General features: G+C 55.8%; 2 protein-coding genes across 3 annotated transcripts; one reads left to right on the top strand and one right to left on the bottom strand.

Moving 5' to 3' along the window:
• The first annotated feature begins 17 nt into the window (after positions 1 to 17).
• Positions 18 to 9,584, top strand: PRR7 (proline rich 7, synaptic). Of its 2 annotated transcripts, XM_084796076.1 has the most exons (4): positions 18 to 180; positions 5,339 to 5,486; positions 7,335 to 7,983; positions 8,140 to 9,584. In XM_084796076.1, exons 3-4 carry the CDS (start codon positions 7,572 to 7,574, stop codon positions 8,535 to 8,537), a joined length of 810 nt encoding a protein of 269 aa, XP_084652202.1. In that variant the 5' UTR covers positions 18 to 180; positions 5,339 to 5,486; positions 7,335 to 7,571; the 3' UTR covers positions 8,538 to 9,584. The 2 variants fall into 2 exon arrangements, with proteins under 2 accessions (XP_084652202.1, XP_084652201.1); XM_084796075.1 differs by lacking the exon at positions 5,339 to 5,486.
• Positions 9,247 to 24,538, bottom strand: DBN1 (drebrin 1). The gene is given in 17 exon segments (XM_084796074.1): positions 9,247 to 9,808; positions 9,981 to 10,086; positions 10,350 to 11,029; positions 11,449 to 11,619; positions 11,942 to 12,079; positions 12,794 to 12,859; positions 12,862 to 12,882; positions 12,885 to 12,915; positions 13,005 to 13,064; positions 17,757 to 17,820; positions 17,906 to 18,057; positions 18,271 to 18,348; positions 18,541 to 18,687; positions 18,813 to 18,887; positions 19,059 to 19,171; positions 19,757 to 19,812; positions 24,296 to 24,538. Coding segments are annotated over 17 exon segments (2,115 nt in total). The 5' UTR covers positions 24,382 to 24,538; the 3' UTR covers positions 9,247 to 9,737.
• Positions 24,539 to 27,334: the final 2,796 nt, after the last annotated feature.

Raw genomic sequence — 27,334 nt, 5'->3', positions numbered from 1 at the left:
GCACGCCAAGCTCAGCACGCGCCCGTGCGCGCGCCCCGTGCCTCCAGCCCTGCGCTCGGAGCGGCTTTCGCTGCCACTGTCTGCTCCCCGGGGCCGCCGCCTGCTTCAAGCTGGGGCTTCTGTCCGCTAGGCCGCTCGCCTCAAGGCAGGAAGACGAGTTCGAGGAGGATGCCTGGGCCCGTGAGTACCGCGACGGCTGCGGGCCGGGCGGGAACAGAGCGCGGGCGGAAGATGGTCTTCGGGCTGATGACCCTCCTTGCGGGTGGCTCAGAGCCCTATCCTGGTATCGCCACCCCGACCCCGACCGGGACAGGGGACAGCCCCTCCCCCAGCCCACACCGGAGGGAAGGAAGGAGGGGAAGGAGAACACCAGTGAGCGAGGGAGCCTGAGCCGGGCGCGAGCCGCCACCAGTTCGCTTGGAAACCGTTGCCACAGCAACGGGGTTGCGCTCCCCGGCAACACGACTGCGGGGTGGCGACGCCCCCTCCCCCACCACGGCTGAGGGCGCGGGAGGGGGGAAGGGGGTGCACAGTGGAGAGAGCATCGCTCCTCTGGCCGGTCTGGGTGTGCCTGCCTCAACACGTCGAGGGTGGGGGTGAGGGAGAGCGGCTCCGTGGGCACGAGCCGGCTCCCACGTGGCTGCAGTCGTCGCAACAGGGCTCCCTGGGTGGCTGCAAACGTGGAGGCGGCCCAGACCCTGGGCCTGCCGCGGGAGGTGTCCTGAAGGTTGTTGGGTCTGGGGTCTCTGCTGGGTAGCTACCATTGGTAGTACCACCACAAGGGTGCTCTCCCGCTCCTTGAAACATGGCCTGACAAAATTGCATTCTCCGGAGGTGATTTTTTTTTTTTTACTAGGGAAGAAGAAAGAAGCTAGCCAGCATCCCTCATGGCCAGGGCATGTGCCAAAACATGGGCCTGTGGTGGGCCTCTACTTGGTGTTCCTAGCCACCATTCTCCAGGGAGGGATAGAAGCAGAGCAAAGGACATTGCTGACCCAAGGGAGCTGAATCCCAGGCCAGATGGGAGCGACCTAGCTCATTGTCTGGACCACAGTGCTCCTTTCTTGTCTGTGCACAATGCTTTGACTGTGTGGGGTGTCATGGAGGTTGCCCTGCAAAGGGACTTGAGCCACATGGAGATGCCCTGCCCAAGGGAGCTCTTCGGATGGCTACTGAGTCAGAGGAAATGACCTCTGGCTCTCCTCCCAACCTCCCCTCAGCGGGCACTGTGCTGGAGAGAGGAATGGCCCCCCTGCCAGTAGGACCTGACTCAGCAGATGCCAGCCCTGACCACAGGCTTCAGATACAGCACCCCTGAAACCACAACCAACTACCCCAAGGTCTCTTTTTCTATCCAGTGAAGTATCTGGTGCCCAGGATCTGGGCCATCTGAGGCCTTGGCATAAGATGCCCTTAAATGGATGCTACATGGGAAGTCAGGCAGAGAGAGCTGGGGAGTTAGTCACAGGTTCCTCTCATTCTTTTCCTGTTCTGTGTGCAGTCTGAGTCTCTGCAGCCACCGTCCCCCAATCCTTACAGCAGCTGTCCAAGGTGCGGTTAGCATCCCTGTTTTAGAGATAAGAACTCTTGGGGCTCAGGAAGAGAAGGGACTTGCCCCAAGGTCAAGCAACGAGAAAGCAGTAGAACTCAGTTTGCACTGGAGGCCTTTCTTGGCCATGTGATCCAGAGCTTGCCAGAGGAACATTCTTAGCCCTCCTTCATGTTCCGCCAGTGAGGAAGTTCCCCATCTCAAGCTTTGGTGCACCTTTCCTTCTTCCTGCTGGCTCAGCTGGCTCCTCTCTCACATGCAGCACAGGGCGAGCTATTGATAGGCTGTGTTCGTGTCTCCCTCCTCCATTTTCTCTCTAGCTGAGTTGAAGCCTCAGTCTGGCTGCATTAGCCCCCCCCCCCCCCCGGGAAGCCCCCGGCCCTTACTCTCTGGTGCATAAGCTCTCTGGCTTTTACAGCTTCTGGGTCTGATTATGAGATAATCTGGCAAATACAGACCCAGACAGTGCTGGGGCCCTGTGGTTGGCCAGTCCAGCTCAGAGGCTGGAAACCCAAATGCCCCACAGATCGCAGGGACAATGGTAGCCAGGTACCTGCTCATCAGTTAATGTCACCATACAGTATGTGGACTTGGTGTGTCTAGGCTATTGAGATTAAGCATGAAAACTGCCCTTTATGCAAATGTTGGGAAAATGAATACTGAAAAAGATTGCTTGCCAGTGGCCAACAAAACACTCATGCTTTATGTTAAAGTTGAAGGTCTTAACTCTTGACAGTGCATGCGGTCCATAGTAAAGTGGGGATGATTTCTGCTGGACCAGTTCCATGATGCAGGGTGCTGGCTTTCAGTTGGCCACACACTGGTGTACACTGGGCTTGAAGAGTTTTCACGTCAGTTGTGTCCCCGTGCCCCCCTACTTGTCATTATTAGACAGTTGTTTTGTTTTAGATTTATTCACTTTTTGTGTGTGTTTTGACTACGTATATGTCTGTGCGCCGTGTGCGTGCTTAGTGCCTGTGGGGGTCAGAAGAGGCAGCTGGGTCTCCAGGAACTGGAGTTTCAGATCATTGTGAACCACTGTGTGGGTGCTGGGAACCGAACCCGTGCCCTCTGCAAGAGCAACAAGTGCTCTCTCAACCACCGAGCCATCTCACCAGTCCCTCAGGCAGGTCTTGGCACTCCTGTTCTATAGGTAAAGAAGCCACCTTAGCTGTGGACTAGCACATGGCTCAGCTAGGTGGAAACAGGAACTGAAGTCACGCTTCCTCTCAGTGCTTGACATCCAACACTGATCCTCACGGGACCGGAGCACTGCCTCTCCCTCCCTGCAGGAACAGATCACCATGTTCGTGCTGAATGAGAGGAGACGCAGAGCCACAGGAATGAGGTTTCAGGAGTCTAGGCTTTCACTGTCCTGCCCCATTCCTCCCACACTGCTCTTGACAGGGCCAGCACTGAGAAGGAGGGCCCAGGGAGATTCTTTGTGTCCACAGATTGACTGGGGCCCCAGCAATGTCCGAGTGCCAGGGTCAGATCACAGACCCAGGTCAGGACCTTACTGAGCCTTCATGGAAGTGAGGTTAGGGCAGATCCATGCAAGGCTGACTTTGGGAGCTGAAACAAGTTCTCCCTCTGGTCTCAGTATATGTTGGTGTGAGAAAGGGGTATAGAAATGTCACCTGTGTCCCCCTGACATGCCTTTCCCTCCAGGACTGGATTTGCAGTCTTCAAGGCTTTCCAGCCAACTCACTATGTAGACTAGGGATGCCTGCCAGGATAGGGTGACAGCTTGCTCTCTTCCCTGACCCTGACCTCAGCCCACCACACTATATTTTGCCACCCCGTCTCCTTTTCTGGTCTCTTCATCTCGGGCTTGTATCCAGGGTTTCATCTTGTCCTTTCCACCCAGACTTCTCTCCACTCCGGTGCCTCCCTATCACTTTTCCTTGCATCCAGATGAGTGGGTTTTTTAAATTGGTCATAATCAACCCCAAGTGCCGGTCGCAGTGGCGCACACCTTTCTTCCCAGCACTCGGGAGGTGGGGGCAGACAGATCTCTTTGAGTTCCAGGCCAGCCTGGTCTACAGAGTGAGTCCAGGACATCCAGGGCTACATAATGAGGCTATGTCTTGAGAAAAACAAAACAAAACAAAACCCACCCCTAGAGGGCTAAGGGCTGGGCAGTGACTTCTTTTTCAGTGAGATTTCCCAAGAATAAAATATATGCTGACCTGACGTGCTCCCCTCTCCTATAGCTACATCAAACAGGTAACTGGACACCTCCAGTCACTTCACAAGTGGTTTTAGCTGCTGTGTGCCAATTGATCAAGCCTTTAATACTGTAGCGCATAAGGCTCATCCAGCCTAAGGTGGTAAAGTAGCTCAGGGTAGCCATGTCCTGGCAGTGGTGGAGGAGACCAAGAGGCCCTGGCAGGAACTATTCTGGAGGCCATGATCTGGGTCACAGGGTTTTTCTGGCATAACATCTGCCAGACAATTGTTAGAAATTTGAACTCTAAAGCCAGATGTGGTGGCTTTTGCCTATAACCTCAGCTTTTAGGAAGTGGAAGCAAGACCACTGTCATGAGTTCAAGGCCAGCATTGCCAACCTAGTGAGTTCAAGACTAGAAATGTGAAGGCTCAGACCTACTGAATCAGATGATGGGGGTGCTAGCTCTCTGGATCTGGACAAGCACACACACACCTCCCCCCCCCCTGCCCCCGTGTATTTCAGAGACTTGTGCGAGTTTCAGAGGTACCAGTCAGAAGCACACACCCTGTCCCCCAGCCCAGAAGCAGACAGTTCCCTCACCTTTGCAGATATGAGCTCAACCCTTACCCTAGTGATTCATGAGGAACCCAGCAGCAAAATGCTTAGGACACACCTGAGGTCTTGCTTTCAGCCCTTGGTGTAATCCCACCATGGTCTATGAAAACCCAGCAAAGCCAAGTGCACATAATGTTTCACATGTCAAGAGGAATCCTAAGCAATGTGTAACAACCTACACGAATATAAGGCCCGGGGGGGGGGGGGGAGAGGGAGAGAGAGAAGAACTACAGAAAACAAATCATGTGGCAGATGGAAAGATGACTACATCGGGAGGGCGTGGTCCCCAACAGGGAGATGAGCAAACGGCAGGTGTTGCTGTCAGTGGGACATGATAAGTAGCTGAGACCAAGACTCTGCAGTTTGTAGGTCCTGCTAGGGCCAAAGCATAAACAGGCAGCGAAGAGCCCTGGGGCAGAGGGCTTTGAAAAGTTTGGCCTGTTCCAGAGAGCATTTCAAAAGATCTGAATGACCCTCTTGATGTTTACGTACTGAGCAACTATTGTGGGCTAGAAGATAGCCAGGAGGAGGGCTTTAGACCAGACTGTGGCCCTCTGTAGCCCAGCAGGAGAGAGTTTAGCATTAGTTGGACAGTATAGCCTGCCTGTTGTCAGAGGCGGGCTCCCTGGTGTGTTCCCAAGGAAAAGATTTCTCTCTGACCCACAGTTTGCACAGTGCAGTGAATGGTGGTTCTTGCAGAGTGACTTGCACTAGTGACAGCAGCACACAGATTTGGGGTTTGTTCTTTAGAGTCTGGCCTAATGCCCAATGTGCTGAGCTAGGTACCCTTAGGGCACAGTTTCTGTACTTTGTTCTTTGTGGAGCCGGGAGCCACTATTCTCTCTCCAGATCTTAGGAGTACTTACCCACTCCCAGAGCTACAGGTGGCATGGGGCCTTGACAGGACAGAACAGGAACACACATTTCGGCTACTAGTTAACCTAAGTACCAGGTGTTCTCATGTGCTGAGTGCTAACAAACACTGGGGTTTTCATTCACAGCTCACCACATGGAAAGTGGACAGCGACTGATTCAGATACAGACTAAACCTTAGCACCTCCTATTAGCTGTGTGACATGAAACAAGGCTCTTCCTTCTGAGGGCTTGTCACTTCATCTATCAAATGGTGGCGTGACCAGAAGTGACAAGGTGATGTTAATGTTCTTATGATTGTGCATGGAGCCGATGTGGTGGTGCATGCCTTTAGTCCCAGCAAGGGGAGGCAGAGAGGCAGGTGGATAACACTTGAGTGTGAGGCTGGCTGGGAGTACAGTAGTGACAGGCCTGTCAAAAAACAGCAAAAATCTACATAGAAAGAAGGAACAATTTCTAATGTCTTTGACAGCTTATTTTAAAGCTTCCTTTTATTTATATATTATTTATATACTCTTAGATGTCATATACCATGATTATCATGTGGTACAAGTCTTTTGGACTCAAGCTACCTTCCTGGTAGTTGCAGACCCGCACCATCACCCCTGGCTCTTAACAGATGCTTCTAATTTAGCAAGCACCATTACCTCCAACCACAGAAATACCTTTTTTGACCCGGGACTGCTTCCACCCTTTTGACTGAAGCCTCTAGCTAGTGCCTGTTTCCTCAGAACGTTCCTGCTCCTGAGGGCTCAAGGAAAGGAGAACAACAGATTTAATTAACTCCCAGTGACTGGCAGCATCGTGTTTTTATCTGGGCTGCGTCACCATGGCAGCCTCATGGTGGGGTTGTCGAGGGGGCGGGCAGAGCTATTGTTCCTACCCTTGTCTGCTCTGGAACGCAGGCCCAGGAGGATAGGACTGGCATGGGCACCAAGTGACACATGGCTGAAGGCAGCCAGAGAGTCAGACAGGAGCCATCTGGGGAGTTGGGGTGGCCAAGGCCTGGCATCCTTTCAGCCTGGGTCTTAAGCTGATTGTGGGCACCAGAGCTGAGTGAGTGTGGGTGTGCCAAGGGCAGGCAGTTCCCTGGTGCTCCTGGAAAACCATACTCCACAGAGCTCAGGCCAGGGCTTTGCAGCTAGGCCTAGGTTCAGATTAGCGTTACCATCTGTGCAGTTAACTGCTCTTCCTGATCTCAGCTGTGACTTAGAAACAATTTGTTACCCAGAGGGCTGTTAGAGTTCCTGGGAAAGGCCCATTTCTGTTCCGTGGGGATGGTGACCTGTCTGTTGCTTGCTGCCCTTAATTAAGCAGTTAGGGCTTCTGATTTCCCTCCCAATGCAGAGATGCCCTCACAGTGCCCTGTGAGAGTAGGTGAACCTACAGACATAGGTTTGTAGTGCGTGAAGGACTAGATGGGTCTGAAAGACAAATCTTTCTAATTTTCCACCCTTCTGCAAAGAGGGAAAGGAATTAGTGGAAGGAAGGGGAGGGTTGAAAGTAAGAGAGGTGCAGCCAAGTGGGGTTTGCACATGAGTAGGTGGTGCGGGAAGTCGAGTTGGGGCTGGAATCCGGCTGGCAGAGGCGCCTAGAGGAAGGAAAAAGGCCTGGCCCACGCCCAGCATCAGGAGCAGACAAAGGAAGGGCCGGTGGCATGCAGTGGCAGCCACTCGCCAGTCTCATACAGACGAGGCTAATAGTTGGAAGCAGTGCAGGGCAGAAGCTGGGCGCCAAGCGAGCTGCTTGTGGTCCTCCAGGAGGCAGACTGTCCCTTTCCCCACCCCAAAACACCGCGCCGAGACTACTCCAGTGTCCTGGTGTTCACAAGCCTCCAAAACCACCTCGAAGCTGGACCTAGGGTCGTGGGTGGACTCCACGCGCCCCCTGCTGGCTCGTCTTGGGTCGCGTCGGCACGCGGTGGCTGGGTCTTGATTCGGGGAAACCCTATCCGGGGGGAAACCTCGGGGCGTGACGTCATCCACAGGTGACGTCATCCGGCCCCCGGGGAGTGCGGGGGTTCCCACCTAGGAGGCATCCCCAACCCTGTGTGGGACGCGGGTGCAGGCCGGGAGTCACCCAGGATCCCGGCAAGCCTCGCTGAGTCCTGTGTCTGCCCCGCAGGTCGCTCGCGGCCCCGGGTGAAATAAGCCCGCGCCGCCCGGCGCCATGGAAAGGAGCGGGAACCAAAGTTGCCCCTCGCCGGCATGCGCGCCCATTGAGCCCCGCCGCAGGCAGCCCCCGGCCGCAGGTCCCCGAGTGACGCTGGCGGCACCTGGGAGCGTGGCGCGGCCCCGGGGCCGCGCCGAGGAGCCCAGCGTCCAGTAAAGCTGCTGAGGACCTGCCGCTTGTGCCGCAGCCATGGTGATGTCCCAGGGCACCTACACGTTCCTCACATGCTTCGCCGGCTTCTGGCTCATCTGGGGTCTCATCGTCCTGCTCTGCTGCTTCTGCAGCTTCCTGCGCCGCCGCCTTAAACGGCGCCAGGAGGAGCGACTGAGGGAGCAGAACCTGCGTGCCCTGGAGCTGGAGCCCCTCGAGCTTGAGGGCAGCCTGGCTGGAAGTCCTCCGGGCCTGGCGCCGCCGCCGCCACCGCACCGCAGCCGTCTGGAGGCGCCTGTGCACGCGCACTCGCACGTGCACGTGCACCCGCTGCTGCACCACGGGCCAGCGCAGCCGCACGTGCACCCGCACCCACACCATCACGCACTGCCGCACCCACCGCCGCCGCACCTCTCAGTGCCGCCCAGGCCCTGGAGCTACCCGCGCCAAGGTAAGGCTGCGCTGCAGGCGAGTGCTTCAAGCCATTGCCCTAGGCGCCCACCCTTAGCCCAGGGATAGCGGACTGGGGTGGTGGCGGCTGGGCGAGGCTTCTGCGGGAGGCTGGGACTGGCGGCTTCCTCCTCACAGCCCGCTTCCCGTTCCGCAGCGGAATCGGACATGTCTAAGCCGCCGTGCTACGAGGAGGCGGTGCTGATGGCGGAGCCGCCACCGCCCTACAGCGAGGTGCTCACGGACACTCGCGGCCTCTACCGCAAGATCGTCACGCCCTTTCTGAGCCGCCGCGACAGCGCCGAGAAGCAGGAGCAGCCGCCTCCGAGTTACAAGCCTCTCTTCCTGGACCGGGGCTATACCTCGGCACTGCATCTTCCCAGCGCCCCGCGGCCCGCCGCCCCCTGCCCTGCCCTCTGTCTGCAGACTGACCGCAGCCGCCGGGTCTTCCCCAGCTGGACCGACACAGAGCTCAGCAGCCGCGAGCCCCTGGAGCACGGAGCTTGGCGCCTGCCCGTCTCCATCCCCTTGTTCGGGAGGACTACAGCCGTATAGAGGGGCGCCCGGCGTCCCGGGCCCCACGGGCGAACTCCTAGCCTGACTGCGGGGCTTTTTAAATGCTTCCCTTGGACTGCAGGGAGGGGAGGGGGGAGGGAGGGATTTCTTACCCTGTTTGTTACATTTTGAGGATAATAAAGGTGTGTGATCTGCTTTGGTACAAGCGGAGGGGGGATACCAGCTGCTTTAAGCCCTAGGTGCTAGTGACCAAGCATGTGGACCTTAGGGTAGGGACCTGGGGAGCGGGTAGTACGGAAACGAAACCAAAGGTTGCTTCTCAGGGCGAGCCGGTCAGGCTCCATCTAGCCAGCTTTTGTGCGCCCCCTGTAGCCTCGGAGATGAGAGGAGTTGGGGAGCTGGGCATGAGGGCCAGCACCCACGAAAGATCGACCCCTGGAGGCCGAGCAGCAGGCCCGAAGGGATCTGGATTTCTTTATTAACAGACATGAGCACGACCCATTACATAAGTTTGTGCTTAAAAAAAAAAAAGTTAATATGAAAAAGAACCCAAGCAGAGAGGAAGGAACTGGGGAGGGGCCACCCATACCCCTGGACCGCATCTACAAGCCCTGACTTGACTCATGCCTAGGACCTCCAGCCTGGGACCTGCCCGGCGGGAGGGCGGGAAGCCAAGGGGCCCCAGGTGGGCCCGATAATTCCTTTCGACCAAGCAGCGAGGGTGAAGAGAAGGGGCGGGTCCCAGGGAGCCAGAGCCCACGAGCCATTTATTGCCATGTTTTAAATTTTCGTGCAAAATATCTGAAGCCCTGGATAGAGAATACAAAGTGGTATTTTTTTCCAAGAAACATAAAACTAGGAAAAGTGATGGGAGGGAACACTTTCCCACCAGAGCCCCCGACCCCCACCAGGTCCCAAGCAGGGTGAGGCCTCCACCCTGGTCAGCTGAGCAGGGAGGACTAAGCTACAATCTGGTCTGGGCAGGAAGGGGGTGGAATCTGCAACATCGTTTCAACTACCAACGGGAGGAAAACCAGTCAACTGTACAAGTCTATCAACTTTAAAAAAAAGAGAAAAGCTGTAAAAGTCAGGCCCTGTGAGTAGGGAAGCAGACAGCTCCCCGGCCAGAGTGGGAGCCAGGCGGGGCGCTGCTAATGCTGGCGCGCTGCAAGCCGTCTGGCCAGAGGCCACTGCAAGTGGGCAGCCTTGGCGAGGGCAGCCAGGAGGCGGTCGTCACTACTAATCACCACCCTCGAAGCCCTCTTCCTCTTCAGGTACGGGGTCTGCATCCCAGCAGGTGATGTCGATTTCTAGGAATATATTGGCAGAGGAGAGAGGACAGGGTAGATCCAGCAATGGCGCCGTGCCCACCCTCAACCTCGTGCCAACCCCGTTTGGTGACACTGGTAGCCCTCAAATCCCATCCTGTCACCAGAATTCCCATGGTTCCCACGGGGGCGGGGGTGGGGGTGGGGATACTACCTGGAGGCTTGTTGTAGAACACAGGAGGTGGAGCCTTGGCACACAGCTCTTCTGATTGGCCGAACTCTTCCTCCTGGGACTGACTGAAGTATCCTTCACTGGCCTGCTGGGGGTTGTTTTGTTTTGTTTTTTTAATTAAAGCCTAGGTCATCAGGCCCCATCTGACAGGACTACAGCTGATCTACCATGCCTGGGCCTGTTTCCCTAGCAACCAACCTTGGACTCCTTGGTTGCTGGGGAAACACGGACTGACAGGAATGGAAAGGGGAGTGGGATAGAGCGGATCAATATGGATCTACACGCCATCAGCCCTCCCCCTCCCCCTCAGCCCTGACTACCGTCCCTCCCATGGGGCTGCCCCTGTCCCACCTGGGTCCCCTCCTTTTGAGTGGTCTCTCCGTTGGTCAGCAAGTGAGGTTCCGGCTCCAGCTCCTGCTCAAGCACCTGACCCACCTCCTCCAGAGCTGCGGAGGGCACAGTCGGGACCTGGGAGGCAGCCAGGGGATCCCCTTCTCCTTCCTCCTCTGGGTCACAGAAAGTGGCTGGGGGTTCCGGCAGCTCATCAAAATTAAGAAGGCTGGCACAGCCTTCACCCACTGGTGGCAGTGGCTCCTGAGTTGCCTCATCCAGCAGAGGCACCTCTGCCAGGGAGGCCTCAGCACCTGAGGGCGGTGTGGGTACCCTGGGCTCAGCCTGAGATGCTGAGGCCTCTTCTCCATTGCCAGGCCATAGATCAACGAGGCTGGCAGTGGCAGGGGTGACATTGTTGGCATTTGTGGTGTCAGTAATGGCAGTGCTGGTCTCAATGGTGTCGGCTGCATGGGCATCAGCTACTGAGGTGACCGAGGCAGCAGGCTCTGCAGGGGCAGGCAGCTCTGGGGGTCCTGTGCACATCAAGTCCTCCGTGGGGCTGCTGCCTTGCAACGGGGGAGGTTCTGGTGCCTGAGGGGGCTCCTCTGCACAGCCCGCCCAGGCCTGAGGGGTTCCTGCTGCTTTGGCCTCCTTGCTGGTCTCTTCACCATCCAGTCTGGGGGTAGACTCCTGAGCCTCTGTGGCAGCACACATGAAGGACACAATGCAGTCAGCCCCCTTGGGGAAAATTAGCTGTCCTGGGCCAACCTACAATGCCCCGCCCACCCTCTGGGGAGAGGGAATTCTCCACTTCCGGGAGGAACTACCACAGAGCATCTCTCAGTGTCAGCTGGACCTCACTATCCTTTCACTAACTGTTTGCAAGCCACTGGGAAGCTCAGGGAGGAAGGCCCCGTGACTGCTTCAGTGATGCGCCAGTGAGGTAAGATAAGGCAGGGCTGAGAGCAACACCAGGGCTCTTGCCCGCTACAGCCGCTTCCTTAGCAGCGTAGTGGTTGTTGACAAGTGATCCAGTTCCTTTGAACTGTGTTACTGTGGCAACCCAGGGTTCCCAGCCCAGAGACTGGGATGGGTACAGGCGGAACCCTTCTCTCACCTTGAGCTGGTGGGGGTGGTGGAGGTGGGGGTGGAGGCTGTGAGGATGTGACCTCATCCAGGGCCCTCTCAATCTGCTCCGTGACAGGGGTAGAGGCTGTGCTGGAATCAGACGGGCTCCGGGTGGGAATGGGAGTGGGCGCCATCCTCCGGTGGCTGTCCAGATGGCTGCCTGTGGAACAAATGGCCAGGCTAGTCGGTGAGGATTTGAGAGCTAAGGTGGAATCAGGACCTGTCCACCTCGTCTTCAGGATGGGTGGGGGCTGTGAGCTCCCCAGGCCCCCCTGGGGCCAGATTACTGCTCCAGACCCTGTAATCCAGGCCCCTGGGGGCCAGGACCCTCCTACAGGGCCAGGGACAAGAGGCAGGTGGTACCTGCTCTGGGGACAAACACCAGCAGTCAGCAGTCAGGCTGGGGGAGAAAGGGCGAGGGGGCTGCTGGGAAGCGGGGCCCTCCTTACCCCACCCTGCCGAGGCCTGGGGCTGCTACCTACATGGGAGGGAGGAAGAGAGGTTTGGGGTGCGGTGACAGGTGATATAGGGAAAGGGAGTCCGTGGAGGGGAAGAGGAGGAGGAGGAGGAGGAGGAAGGCCCACTGTCCGATGCCTTTATGAAAGGGCAGTACGGACGACCTGCCAAGAGAGACAGACAGAGAAAGAGACAGAGGACAAGAGAGGGTCAGTCTCCCCCCTCCCTGCCCCAAGGCCTCACCCACCCCCAGGGCCAGCCGTAGATATCTAAGCCACCTTCAGCCAAGCTGGGCTACAGCCTCAAGCCATCTGATGCCTCCCACCAGCCAGCACCAGATACACACATGGGCACACACAGCGGCCTCTGCGTAGCAGCACAAGTCAGTATTATCTGCCATGCTCCTGGGACCCAGCACGAGACCAAGCACACAGTGGATGCAAATACTCAGACCAGCAGACAGGAAATAGAACGGGGCTTCAGGGGGAGGCAGAAGCTACACAAGAAGCCAAACCCGGGACCCTCAAGGACAGCTGCTGCAAGGATGCAAGGGCCAGAACAAGATCCCACCCTCCATGCATCCGAGGCCTTCGCGCCGGACCTAGTCCAACCCTGCAGAGAAGCTCCCTTCACCAAAGCTGCCCAACCAGCCTCGAGTACCACCCACTGCTCAGCCAATGCCCAACATAGACAGCGCTCCCCCAACCCAGTCAGTCCCTCTGGGGGAAAACCGTGAGTGGGAGAGCACACTGAAGGGGTCTCTTGCCTTCTCCAAGGAGTCCTTGGGCAAGGCTTCTTTTCCAAGAAGAAGTCCCAAAGGGATTTAGGACCACAGTCTGAGGAGTAAGGATCGGGCAAGGATGGGGCCTAGGAATTACCTGGTCGGTGGTTGAAGGGTAAGGGTGCATCACAGCTGCCCGCAGAGGCCGAGGCAACCCGCTCTGCTGCCTGAAGAACTCCCGTGGTTATCGGGACGCTGCGCAATAATGGCAGCTGCCTCCTGAGGGCACAAGGAAAGAGAGAGCGGGACAGGTCTGGCTTGGCCAAGCCAGGCCTCACCCATCTCTCTCACTACCTCCCAGCTCTCACCTCCACCTCGGATTCCGACTTCTTCATCTGGGATTCTTCCTCTTCATCTCGCTGGTCGCCCTGGGAACCAAGGGACAGTGTCCTGAGCATCTCTTCTGCAGCCCAGCAAGGTCTCAAAGGTGGCACTTTGCTCCCCTCAGTACCCAGTCACACAGCCATCTCCCTCATCCACAGACTGACCAGACCGTGGGTACCTGACTCATGCCACATCTAACCAGGCATCGCTAATGTAAGACACAGCAAGCACTGATGAGTATGGCCCACGGACTGGGTACTGCTCTGATTCCATATTTTAAAGCCAAATTATTTGTGTAGGCGGTGTGTGGTGTGTGTGTGTGTGTGTGTGTGTGTGTGTGTGTGTTTTGCCGGCCTGTCTGTCTGTTCACCACATGTATGCAGTGCCCTCAGAGGCCCAGAAGAGGGTGTCAGATCCCTAGAACCAGAACCACAGATGGTGGCCGACACATAGGTGCTGGAATCGAACCCGCTCCTCTGAAAGAGAAGCCAGTGTTCTACACCGCTGAGCTACCTTCTTCAGGCCCTTGTGGCAAGTTTTTAAACCCACGTAAATTGAGCTGCTACCACTTAAGAGCTCAGTTTCACATTGAACTGAAAATAGTATCTGGTTCCTTATTTTATTATACTAGGGATTGTACCCAGGTGCTCAGAGAACCCATGCAAATGCTTTGTCAGTGACTATGTCTGTGGCCCTTTATGTTTTTATTTAGGTCAGGGTCTCATTAAACTGTTAGGCTGGCCTTGAATTTATGATTCTATCACCTCACCGGCCTTTGTTTTTTGAAATGGGGGGGGGGAGGGTCTCTCACAGCCCCCTAAGTATCTAGTGTGTATTCTCCCTATCTCTGGCTCTGTGTGTTTCTGCTCTCGTACTCTGAGGTGGAGGCCTTGTAAATGCTGGGAAACGTTATACTACTTACTGTGTACTCAGGCCCCCAGTTTCTCAACACCACAGTAGCCAGAGTCATACAGAAGCTGCCTTACCCGGGGAAGTGTGGCACCCAGTTCACTGCAGTCCTCTACTCCCTGATTCCCATTTGGCCATTTCATGACTTATGTTTTAAGACTGAAACCCAGAAGTATAGGTGGGCATGTCCCTTGCTTGGCCACACTCCCCTTCCCCGGTCTGATCTAGCCTTCATGTCCCTTGCTTGGGCACACTCCCTTCCCTGGTCTGATCTAGCCTTCATGTCCCTTGCTTGGGCACACTCCCTTCCCTGGTCTGATCTAGCCTTCATGTCCCTTGCTTGGGCACACTCCCTTCCCCGGTTTGATCTAGCCTTCTTCACGTCTCCAACCTGACCATCCATCCCAGCTTCAACTCACCTACCTCCTCTGCTGGCTGTGGACACAATGTCCTCTGTATGTTACAGTCACTGTGTCTAGAATAGTCATTCCATTTCCCAACTCCACGCTCTAGTGCAGGAGATGAGCCCAGCTCTCCCAAATGCCTGACCTACCACCACCCGGACAGCCTCTCCAGTTCAAGGCTTCTCTCTGCCTGGGCACTAACTCCTGAGCAAGAAGTCCCTGGCTCATTCAGGTGGTTTCCTTCTGTGTGTCCCCTCAGGGAGTTCCCAGCAGATACACAGATTGCTCTGCATCATGGTTCCTGTTCCTGGGGGTCACTTCCCTGATCCTCTGTGAGCAACACAGGATGAAGACCCAAGTGTGTGGGAGTGGCCGGCACAAGGCTGGTATGTGTTTGCTCAATGGAACTTACTATATCAAAAACCTCTTATGGGGCGGGGGGGGGGGGGGGAGCTGGAGAGATGGCTCAGAGGTTAAGAGCACTCACTGGCTGCTCTTCCAAAAGTCCTGAGATCAATTCCCAGGAACCACATCCAACCATCTAGAATGCGATCTGGTGCCCTCTTCTGGCCTGCAGGTGTATATACAGGCAAAACACTGTATACTATATAAATACATCTCTTTTTTTTAATATTTTTATTTAGTTTTAATTTATGTGCATTGGTGTGAGGGTGTCAGATCTTGGAATTACAGACAGTTGTGAGCTGCCATGTGGGTGCTGGGAATTGAACTCAGGACCTTTGGAAGAGCAGGCAGTGCTTTTAACCACTGAGCCATCTCTCCAGCCCACATCTTTTTTTTTTTAAACTGTGCTTCGTCTAGTTTTTATTTATTTATTTATTCATATTACATATAAATGGTTATCCCAGCCCTTGTATAAATACATCTTTTTTTTTTTAAAGCCTCTTATTTGGCATCTCCTGTTGTTCATGAGGCAAACTGGGCAGAAGGGGTTGCCAGGTGAAGAGCAGGGCTTTTTTTTCTTACATTTTGAGACAGGAGCTTACTTTGTAGAGCTGGCTGGCCTGGAACTCATAATATAGACCGAGCTGGCCTGGTCCCAGCGATGTCAGCCTCTGCTCTCCTGCTGTTGGGATTAGACTTGAGCTACCACTTCTGGCTTAGACCTTTGCTCCGAGCATATAACCCAGAGCTTAAAATTTTCCTACTGTAGATTCACTAGGGTCCCTTACTTTGCTCCAATCAAAGAAAGGAGCTGAGGTGAGCTGGAGAGCCAGCTCAATGGATAAACATGGCTTCTTCTCCCCCCCCCCCCACCCCCCGCAAGACAGGGTTTTCTCTGTTACACAAGAGTCCTGCCTGTCCTGGATTCTCTTTGTAGACCATGCTGACCTCAAACTCACAGCGATCTGCCTGGCCCTGCCTCCTAAGTGCTGGGCTTAAAGGAATGCACCACCATGGCTTGCTTCAGCATGGCTTCTGAAGTGTGGATCCTCAGCACACACACAACAGAGAAACACATACCCATGACCCCAGCACTAGACGGGGAGGGGTCAGACCCCTGGGGCTCGCTGGCCAGACCATTCAGCTAAAACAGCGGTTCAAAGAGAGAGCGCATGTCAAACAATAAAGTGGGTAGCCATAGTGAAGACAGCAGAAGTTAACCTCTGGCCTTTATAAGTGCATGCACCAGTGAAAGCACTGTCCATACTGTATGCACATGTGTGTGAGCACACATACATACACACACACGGAAGAGAGCTTGCTTATCATCGAGGCTTTAACCATGAACAATGTGAACACCACTGAAACAAGTTACAGCTGTGGGTAGAAGTGAGAGCAAGACTCTAGGGTCAACCACACTGTTGTGCCTAAGCATGTGACATGAGGACTCAAGGCAAAACCAAGGGGCTGGAGAAGTGGCTCAGTGGCTAAGAGTACTGGCTGCTCTTGCAGAAGAGCCAGGTTTGGCTCCCAGCACCCTTGCTGTGACTCACAACCATCTGTCACTCCAGTTCTAGGAGATCCAATGTCTTAAGGCAGGTGTGGTGGCACACGCCTTTAATCCCAGCACTTGGGAGGCAGAGGCAGGCAGATCTCTGTGAGTTCGAGGCCAATGTGGTCTAGAAAGCGATTCCAAGACAGCCAAGGCTACACAGTGAAACCTGTCACAGAAAAAAAAAAGGCTTCTGACACTGAATACACACGGTGCCCAGGCACACATGCAGGCAAAACACTCATACACATAAAATAAAATATGGTAATCTAAACAAATACATTCTTATTAACAGGAGAGAAAGCAATACAGCTTCCAAGAATTCCTAAGTTAAGTCATTTTAGCTTGAGAGTGGAGGCGCCTTTAATCCCAGTACTCTGGAGGCAGAGGCAGGCTGATCTATGTGAGTTCGAGCCCAGCCTGGTCTACAGAACAAGTTCCAGGACAGCCAAAGCCAAACTCAGTCTTGGGGTGTGTGAGTGAGTGAGTGAGTGAGTGTGTGTTTAAATTTCAGTTTCACCTGGGACCTTCCTCAGAGGACCTGAAATCAAAAGGCCGCCCTAACAGCTGGCTACAGTGTTGCTACATAGTTACTTTCCTGTGAGGTAACTTGAAGCAGTAGAGGGAATTTAACAGAACCTCGGCAGCCACTGCTTATCCAACTCTGAAGTCACTCACTAGTCTACTTTCATGTGTGCATGCACACCTTTGAAATTCCTATAAAACTTGGCGTGGGGTGGGGGGGTGGTTCGGGACAGGGTTTCTCTATGCAGCCTTGGCTAACCTGGACTCACTTTGTAGACCAGGCTGGCCTCGAACTCACAGAGATCTGCCTGCCTCTACCTCCTGAGTCCTGGGATTACAGGCCCAGGCCCAGCTAACACTTGTTTGTTTTTTTTTTTCCCAAAAGACCCTGCTGTGAATGAGTGGACACAATATCCGTTAGGACAGCAGCAATGGAAGGGGGCTGCTCCAGAGGCCCGACCAGTGTGAGCAGAACCTGAAAGCATTGGTCTACATTCACTCAGGAGCTGCGAGTCACTTTCATTCCAAAGCCTAATTCTCAACCCCCATCCACCCCACTCCCCCCACCTTCCCACCCACCCACCAAAGTGCAGAGCCCCCGACTAATACACCTAAGTCTCCTAAGTCCCAAGGGGGTCGAAGTGGAGGAGCGAAGTCAGTGAAGGACTGGGCCATCTAATTTGGAGATAAGTGTGTAAAAGAACTTTTCGTTGTTTTGGTTTTTTTTTATTTTCACATAAACACCAGGTCCCCATAGACAGGTGCTGGGCCTGACAGACTCATGACATTAATGGCGGCCAGGCATGCTCCCAGAGTACCCAGTACTAGTGCTGTCTTGGGGGGGGGGGGCGCGGGTCACTGCTGTTCCCAGGCGGGACCCAGAACACATGAACCACCCTGACTTTCCTGGCCAGGCTCAAGAGCCCTGGAAAGTAACTTACAAAGATAGACTGCTCCTTTAACCGCCTCTTGGCCTCTTCAGCTTCTAGAGTCTGCTGTTTCCTCCTGGAACGAGAAGTTGAACCAGCGAGCCCCTTCAGGGTGGGCTGGGGAGCGCGGACAGCCCTCTGCCTCGGGCCAGCCCTCGGACCTGTGCTCCTCGATCTGCTGCTCCCGCTCCCGATAGCGCCGCTCCCGTTCCTCCTGCTCCTGCCGCTCCTGCTCCATGCGTTCCTGTTCAAACCTGAGCCTGGCGTCCAAGGCTTTCTTCCGTTCCTCCTCCTTCCTCAGCTCTTCCTCTTTCTGGAACCCACACCCAGGAAGGACAAGCCCTGAGCCCAGGCTAGCCTTGGCCCTTCCAGCCTACTTCGACCCAGGCTGGGGAGGTGGGCTTCCGGGAACTAGGCGGGGGGTGGGGGCGGGGATGAGCCTTGTGTGCAAGAGACCGAAAGGCTTTGCTCTTTCAGCTGAGAGAGGTCACAGGCACCCTGTGGGCTCAGGGTCTGCGCTGCTCACCTTGGCCTGCTCCCAAAACTGCTCCCGGTTAATTCGCTTCATTTCCACAGCCGCATCTGTCTTCTGGTAGGTGGTACCCTGTGGAATCAAGCAACCCGACATGAGCACCAAGAACAGACTGAAACGCTCCAGGGCTCACATGTGTGGAATGAGGGCTCGGGGGGGGGGGGGGGGGGGGATGGGGGGGGGCCGGCACTGGGGAGGCCCGACTCAGGGGCCAGGTCACACAGGAGCCTGGGCAAGACAAGCCTGTCCCAGGAATACACTGACCACTGGCTCAGCATTCTCATCCTCTCGAAGCCGCAGCCGATGCAATACTGGGCTGGAGAGCCGCGCCAGTCCATTGGAGAGCCGCTGCCCAATGGCTCCAGCATCAATGTCTTCCACACTGCTGGCGTTCACAATGACGTCAACGCCCTTCCATTTAAAAAAAAAAAAAAGGCAGTGTTTAAGTGGCATCTAAACTACCATCACCACCTCCAGCATACAAACCTGTCCCTGAGTGACCAGCCACACCCCCTTCAGACCCAGTCCCTGCATACCTGGAAGAATTCAGCCACCTTAGCCACATGGCTGGCACAAGCACATTTTCGGGCATCAGGCACATCTTCACCAACCTGCAGTGTACCCAGTGAGGAGCTCAGCAAGGGATAGGAGGAAGGCAACAGCCCGCCGGCCCAGGCTATCTTCCCAAGAACTAGAGTAGGCTTTTCCCCAGAAGCAGCTCTGGGTGGAATGTGACCGCTCTGGAGCCCTCAGCTCCCAGCCCCATCCCACAAGCAGCATACCCAGTTGATGAGCACATATTTTGGCAGGGCAGCCTGGGAGTCCTTGACGCTGCAGAAGCCGTACATCACTTTCTGGTTCTCAAAGTGGCCGGAAAGCTCCTGCAAGCCCCCTTCTGGGGAAACCAGGAAGGTGTCAGGACTCTCCATGGCCTACACCCTTGCCCCTACAAAGGGCCCAGAACCCCCCAGGGGACTTCTATTCTGCAGAGCTAGAGACCCAGACCTCTGTGCAAAGAGGTGAGGGGGCAGACCAGAGTCTAGCTTTGACTCTGAATCCTCCTGGGTCTGACCCGAGGTGGGGCTGAAGAAGTGTCTCTTTACACATCTTCACTTCTCAGCGATCACACCTCTCATGTCTGAGGTGCCAGTGCCCAGCAAGGCACACGAAGCTTTCCTTAAGGAAATCTCCCAGCTTTGGAGAAATTAGGACTGAGCAGGGCCACCCTGCTAGGTCTCTTCCCTAGCTGTGTGACGTCAGGCAAGTTGCTTTTCCTTACTGTGCCTTCCCAGAAGTCAAGCAGGAAACAAGGGTCCCTCCCTCTGCTCTCTGAGGAATGCAGGAATGACAAGAGGAAGGCCAACCATCAGATGAGTGTGGGTCTGCTGGATGGAGGCAGCAAAGTGGCTTGTAGCCAGGGAGGGGAAAAAAAACAACCAGAGTAGGTGGTGGGAGGAGAAGGAGTGGCCGGAATCCTTACCTCCTGATGCTGCAAGCTTGAGGTCATCCGAACCATCCTCGTACGTGTACAGAGCCCTGGGGAGAGGGAGGGGTGGCTCATAGAACTGTCAGGTCCTAGGCAGCCAATTCTGGGTGGGGAAGGCACCAGGGAGGGAGAGTGATACCAGAGGGGTGGGGGGAAGGCAGGGGTAAAACAGGACAAGGAGGAGAAAAGCTTTGGTTGTTGGTTGGTCGTGACAACAAGGCCAGGCATCTTTTCAGCTGAGCCGGAGACCTGGGTCAGATGGCACTCAGGGAACGGTGGGGGGTAGAAATCTCTGCCTAGTCAGCTCAGCGTCCGAGCCCTAGCCCTGGCAGCCCACAACCCAGTGGAGCGGGTGTACAATGGAGACTCCAAGGCAACGGTTCCTTGGTTACCGTTCCCTGGCGACCATGATTCTCATCCCTCATTGGCCAGAGCCAGGAATCTACCTGGTGCGTGCCTTGGTACCCACTGCCCCTCCCCCTATTGGGAGGGAGGAGAAGAATCTGGTGCTCAATGCTGGGCATCCCCTGGTAACCATGGCAACCTAGCAATTGGCACAGAAACCAGCCCACCAGAGCTGCATTCTCCTCGAACACAAAGGACCCCGGGGACATCCTCAGACTAAAAACCTCTCCTTCTCTGAGATGGGGAAGGGGGTCCCCAACTCTGACCCTAAGATCTCCTGGTCTTCTATCCTCCTAGGCTGCCACTGCCCTAGCTGAAGCCATGTAGACCAAGGCTGCAGAAAGCTAAGCTAACCCCTTCCTTCCTTCCTTCCTTCCTTCCTTCCTTCCTAGCTTTTCCTGCTTTGTATGTATTCTTGGCAGGCACACTACAGCATCCATTTCATGGAAGGTAATGTAGAGATCCGCCCCCCCCCCAACTCCCACAACCCATCCTGATGCAGGCGATGCGTGGAGAAGAGAATCTTGGTCCCCGAGATTCAGAAGGGCTCGGACCGTGTGCCTCATCTCCCATTTCCCATCTAAGTCAGGAGGCTGGGTGTGTGAGAAAAGGGGGTAAGGGGGTGATGGAGGGAAGGGAAGAGCAGAGAGAGGAGAGGAGGAAGAAGAGAAGAGGAAGAGAAAAGACAAGAGAAAGGAGGGAAGTAAAGAGAAAATTAAAAATGGTGGAAGAAGGAATGAAAAGGGAAGAAAGGTGCAAAAAGGGAGGGGGAGGGAAAGGAAGGAAGGAAGGGACCTAACCCCATGCCCCAGAGGCTGTTAGCCCTAGTTGTTAGGACGGTCAAATGGGCCCTGCAGCCCCTCCCTTCCTGGACCCCTCCCCCTGCTTTTCTCCACAAAGAGACACAGGTGGGCTGAAGGTCTTGGAGGCCTTGGTGCAGCTGCTGCCCCAGCCACCCTAACAGCTGCTTCCCAGCACAGCTGTCCCACCACCTGTCAGGCTGCCCTAACCCGTGGCCAGGAACAAAGAAATAGGGTGTATCCCTCTGTAGTCACGGATGAAGCCCTGAGCCATCACCAGGAATCCTGGCTCCTTCCAAGACGCTGCTCTGGACACCACATCTCTCTGGGGTAGCTGCTTGTCTAAGCTTCATCAAGCCTCTCTCAGACCTCGTCCATCTCTCCTCCACGCCCACCCACCTCCAAACAGCCCCTCTTCCCCACTAGGGCCACAATCCTTCCTCAGTAGAGACCATGCCTCGTTCAAACGCTCTCAGCTCAGCTCTGCCCAGTCCACCTTTCCAAAATGACCCTTGTATTCATCGCCACGCTTGGGCCACACTGGCTCACAAATCCAGTTCTGAAGAATGCTTTCTACCGTCTAGCTGCACAGGACTTTTCTATTCATGAAGACCACTCAGGATGCCCCTGCCAGCTCCACGGGCAGCCTGAGTCCGAGCCTCACACCCCCAGAGCACTATTGTACTCAACAGAAATGGGGACCATTATCTCCTCTAGGCCCCCCCCCCCCCGCACCCTGCTGGCCTGGGCATCTCTAACAGACTACAAGCACCCTGGGACTGGTTGCTGGGAGCCAGGAAACAAGCAGGAAAGAGTAGACGAGAAGAGGACTGACGGTAGGTGTGCACACCTCACCAGCAGCAAACCCTGGAGACAGTCACGGTCACAGACTGGCCTGACAATTTTGTGAAGGCAGGAACTTCCTGCTAACACAGAACTGCTGTCTGGATCCTGGGCCCAGCACAAAGTGGCACTAGAGGGATTTGTAGTGTTGACGCAAACTAATCAACCGTAAGAGCCACAGACACTGGGCCAGGGCAGCTTCAGGGTGCTAGCAGTGGAAGGCTGAAGACCAACGTACTCACACAGTGCTGGAACTGGAAAGGCCCTGGAAAACCCAAGAGGACTCTGCCCGGCCCCCTTTTCTCGAGTTCTTGAGAAGAGCAGGAACTTCTCGCACAATGACTCACATCAGAACCAGGGGGGGTGCTGGCCTTCCTCACTCCACAATCTGACCACCCCAGTGTCCTACTTCCAGCACAAGGACAATGGTCCATTTAAGAGACCCTGCGACCTAGGGGTCAGCTACCCTAAGCCCCCCAGCCCCCGCCCCGCACCCATATTCAAAGTCAAGGTAGAGGGAGGAAGGAAGACACCAAATGCTCCTGCCCCAACATTTTAACCCAGGACACCCTGCCCGCTGGACTATTAAACGCAGGGTCTGTCCTGAACCCTGCGCTCTCACACAGCTCCTGGTTGTGTGGTAAGAGCTAAGAAGAATTATGCCATCTCCTGAAAAAATGTGACCCTCACACCTTTTAACAACATGCTGTTTAGGCCCTTGGGAGTGAGCAAACATATATGAGAGGGTGCATCTGTGCATCTATCTGTGTGTGTCCCACACACAACCCAGATGGGGCCGGCCCATGCCCCGGATGAATTACTAACTCCCTTTGGCTACACAGATGTTGCTGGTGGTGGGTACCTAGGCCTCGACTGAGCAGGGTATGGGGCAGCAGTAGTTGAGGAGACCGGCATTGGGTTGCCAGTGTTCTGCCTTTGAGGGGGTTAAGAGATGCAAGGTATTGTCTATCTATACCCCACAGACTAGAGAAAAGGCAGGGTGCTGGGCAGTGTCTCTCCTCAGGCAGGGCATATCCCCAAACCGGCTTCTCCACCAGACCAAGCAGGCCACATGCCCAGATTGCCTCCATGATCTCAGCCCCCCAGGGGCAGGGCTGGGACAACAATGTGGAACCTGCCCTGCTTGGCTTGTGCTGGCTTCTCCTATGACTGACCTGCAAGACACAAGAACTCGTCTCCTGAGTCCATTCCTTGGGGCCTGGCTGCCCGCCAGTGCTGCAGTACCGTGGCATGGACTATGGACGCCTGGCTATTTGTCCCCTCCTCCAGCCCCCCTCCCTGGCTCCCCTTCCAGGGCGAGAGTGAGGCCAGCCCAACTGAGGGGTCCCTCAGACCAGCCTCAACTCTACCTCGGTTTTCTCAAGAAGAGCCTACTTCCAGCTTGACAAGATGAAAAGAAATCTAAATATAAAATGGGGATCTGGCCCATGAGAAGAACACTTGGGGGCTGTGCTCAGAACCGGCATCCGCCATCCGGCGGCATCGGAAGCCCTCGGTTTTCCTGACACCCTGAGGCTTTCGGCCAGGGCAGGTGGTTCACACCCCTCCTCCACCTCAGGGAGGGTAACAGCTTGGGAGGGGGAGAGAAACCGTCCACTCACACCACCCCAAACTGAGGCTGACAGCCCTTTGATGCTGAGTGGAGGGGCTAGGGTCCCCGAGATCTACTCATCCGGTAAAGCTCTGAGGGGGCTCCCTCCACACTTCCTCCCAGCTGGCCACCTAAGACAAGCTGCTCGGCTCCATCTTCTGGGTCTCTTCCTGCCTAAACTGCCTAGTCCTAGCGATCCTTCAGAAGCGGAGAGAAGGGCTCAGCCCTGCCTCTTCCTCTGCGACCCGTGAGGGATAAAGGAGTCACTTGGTGGTTACCATGTGGCAGTGAACCTCCTTCTAACACACCCTAACCTAGATGAGGGGGGAGACAACCCCGAAAAGCCCCCGGTGGGCGGGGCACGCTGGCCCCCAGCCCTCTGCGCTCCTCCCCCGCCCTAGCTTTCCTTTGTGCTGTGGCCGGGCAGGCTGCTCTAGCTCCGCTAGCTGGGTCCCCGCCCCGTCCCCACCCGGTCCTCGCCCGCTCGAAGGTGGCGAAGGTGCCCTTGGCTGGCCCGTGCACACCTGTCCCCCGGGCCCGTGGAGGGAGGCAGGGTGGGAAGGGGGATGGGCTCCGGTAGAGCCGTAGGACCCCGGGCCCCACGTTTGGGCTCCACATCCGCGTGGCTGGCGTCCGGCTCCCGCGCCCCTAGTGCGCCTAGGGCGGCCTCTGGGCGCCCCGGCCCGCGCGCCCAGCCTGGACCGGCCCCTCCCCCGGCTCGCACAAAGGCAGCCCCTCCCCGGCTCTCCCCGGCCGTTGCACCATTTCGGGGTCTCCCCCTCCCTTCCCGGTGGCAGAGCCTCGGGGAAACAAAGGCGCGCGGCGGCCTAGGGACAAAGGGGCCGGGGGCGGGGGCGGGGGCGGGGGGCTCACCAGTCGGCCGCGCTCTCCTCCCGGATCACCTCCTCGTAAGCTGCCAGCAGCTCCAGGCGGTGGCCGCTGAAGCTGACGCCGGCCATGCTGCGGGCCGGACCGAGGCCGAACGGACAGACGCACGCACGGACGGACCGACCGACACGGGAGGGAGGGGATGAGGGAGTAGCCGCCGCCGTCTCAGAGCCTCTGCAGCGCTGAGAGCGAGCGAGCCAGCGGCCGGGGGAGGGGAGCCGGCCGGCGGGGGGCGGGGGGCGCTGGCTCCGCCCGGCTCACTCCCTCTGCTCGCTCGGTCCTAGCGCCGCCCTGGCCCGGCCCGGCCCAGGGGGAGGCCCGCACACACACCCCCTTCCCAGCTTGCCCCGGGGCGCCCCCACGCCCCTCGCCCTGCTGTCCGGCACCTGCATTCTGAGCTTCCACTCTGCTCCCAGGGCCAATCCCATGCACCTGTCTTGTCTTGTCCCCGACCTAGTAGCATACCATCTTTCCCAGCCAAAAACCCACCAAGATTCCAGGCCCTACCCAGGCCCAGGTTAATCCTCTCCGCCTCCCCGGAATAATTGGCCCAGCGCAACAACTTGATTCACTTAAGTTCCCCAGCCCATTCCCCGGTCCATTCCACCTTGCATTAAACCCCTTTTGGCGTACTCTGTCCCCCAACCCGCCCCCCCCCCCCCCCGCCCTCCGTTCAGCTCCTCATCAGACCAGGCCTGTGATGTCTACAACCAACTACCTCTGAAAGGACCCTTCCTAGTCCACCACCATTCCTTCCAGGGCCAGCCGCACATCCTATCCCAGCTCAGACTCAAGCTGAGCACGACACACCTCCACATATTGACCACACCCTCTAGCAATGCCAGCTGCCTGAATCCCACTCTGCTCCCTCTCTAACCCTAACCCTCCCACCGCCCTGCACTATGATCTTATCTCAAGCCATTCCTACCTCGCCCAAGCTCATCACCCTATCATGCCAAACATTTTCTTCCCCCTTGATGGGGTATCCAAAAAATCAGGTCTTCTTTCCCAAACACCATACCTCCTAAGGAACCCCAAGTTGGGTCTCCAAGGCAAAGCACCTCCAAAGCCATTCTAGGGTGAACTGGCACCTTTTATTTCCCAAAGTTCTGAGAATGGGCCTCAGAAAAGTCCCTTTGTAGTGGCACAGACAAGGCCTGCAGGCACTCTTTGCTGTGGAGTGGAGGACCCTGAAGCCCTCCACAGCTCCGGAAACTGTTTCTGTGTCACCACCTCGCCTCCCTACCCATTTCCCAGAGAGGCGACAGAACTCCAGAGCCTCACCAAGCCTCACCAGGGTAGTCTGTGAAAAGGAGGTAGTGGTTTTCAATTGGTTCCTAGTTCTGATTTGGTTGAGGGGTGACTTTTTAAAAACTCTGCAGGGGGCTGGAGAGATGGCTCAGCGGTTAAGAGCACTGACTGCTCTTCCAGAGGTCCTGAGTTCAATTCCCAGCAACCACATAGTGGCTCACAACCATCTATAATGTGATCTGATGTGCATTGTATACATAATAAATAAATAAATCTTTTTTTTTAAAAACTCTGCAGTTCTGGGGGGGAGGGGACACACGCCTTTAATCCAAGCACTCAGGAGGCAGAGGCAGGCAGATCTCTGTGAGTTTGAGGCCAGCCTGGTGTACAGAGTGAATTCCAGGACAGCCATGGCTACACAGGGAAACCCTGTCTTGAAAAACCAAACCAAAAAGCAAATTCCAAAGTTCACACAAGCCCCTGCCACAGGAGCTCTGGGCACCCACTGTACTCATGGACCCCCTATCCCTGGCAGCTTCTCTACCATTCCCACCTATGGTGAGCCCCAGCAGTGGTCAGTCCTGGGCCCCGAGCCCTAGGCAGCTGGAAGGTTGGTGAGAGCAGAGGGAAATAGTGATGACTCAAGATGGGGAAGGGAAGGGGTGCGAGGCCAGGCCGGGGGAGGGCAGCGCTTCAGCGGGCTGTGGGGTTAGACATTTGGAGAGTGCCCTCCTGCGGAGGGAGGAGGCTTGGAGTTTGTGGCACAGGACTAGGCTTTGGCTTCTCTGACCTCAGCCCCTTCCTGCTTCTTCCTACTTCCCCAACCTTGCTGTCTCCCCGACCTCCTGCCTAGTCTATTCTGTAACCAAAAACCAGACCTCCATGCACCCAGGAAGCTGCCTCCTCAGATCCCTGCCTCCCCACCACTGGCTTACCACATGTCTCTAGCTGTGCCCATTTCACCTCCCATCTGTATTATTTTTTTGTTCCGTTTAGTCTTTTTTAATATTTTTATTTGGCTGGGGGTGATGGCGCACGCCTTTAATCCTAGCACTGGGGAGGCAAAGGCAGGCAGATCTCTGTGAGATCCAGGCCAGCCAAGCCTAAATGAGGAGACTCTGCCTCAAAATAAGTAAATATGAGGGCCAGGCATGGTGGCGCACGCCTTTAATCCCAGCACTTGGGAGGCAGAGGCAGGTGGATCTCTGTGAGTTCAAGGCCAGCCTGGTCTACAAAGTGAGTCTAGGACAGCCAAGGCTACACAGAGAAACCCTGTCTTGAAAAACCAAAACAAAACAAAACCAAACAAAAAGAAACAAATCCAAGTTCTCTTTTTTTGTTGTTGTTTTTAATTTTTAGGTTAGCACGCAGAATCACCGTCCTCATCACAATATGGGTCATTGTTTTGTTGTCATTTGTTCCCTCCCCCCATTTTCCTCCTTCATACTCCTGCCCCTGGCTGGCTTCCCTTCCTTCCTTTTTGTTTGTTTGTTTGTTTTCAGTTATCTGTGTATGTGTGTGAGTTCAAGCACACACGTGTCACAGCCTTCCTGTGGCGGTCAGAGGACATCTTTCAAGAGTCAGTTCTCTCCTTCCAGCATAGGTTCCGGGGACCTTACTGCAGGCCATCTGCCTTGTGCCTGCTGAGCCTCCCAGTGGCCCTTGACTAGTTTTTGTTGTCATTTGAGACAGAGCTCACACTGTAGACTAAGCAGGCCTCAAACTCCATCTCCAAACACTGGAATTACAGGCTTGAGCCACTGTACTTGGCTG

This window comes from Acomys minous (genome assembly GCF_964271855.1).
Source record: "Acomys minous genome assembly, chromosome: 9".
NCBI classification, from domain to species: Eukaryota; Metazoa; Chordata; class Mammalia; order Rodentia; family Muridae; genus Acomys; species Acomys minous.
The sequence above is the reverse complement of the archived record's forward strand: the minus strand, read 5'-3'. Positions and strand labels throughout refer to the sequence as shown.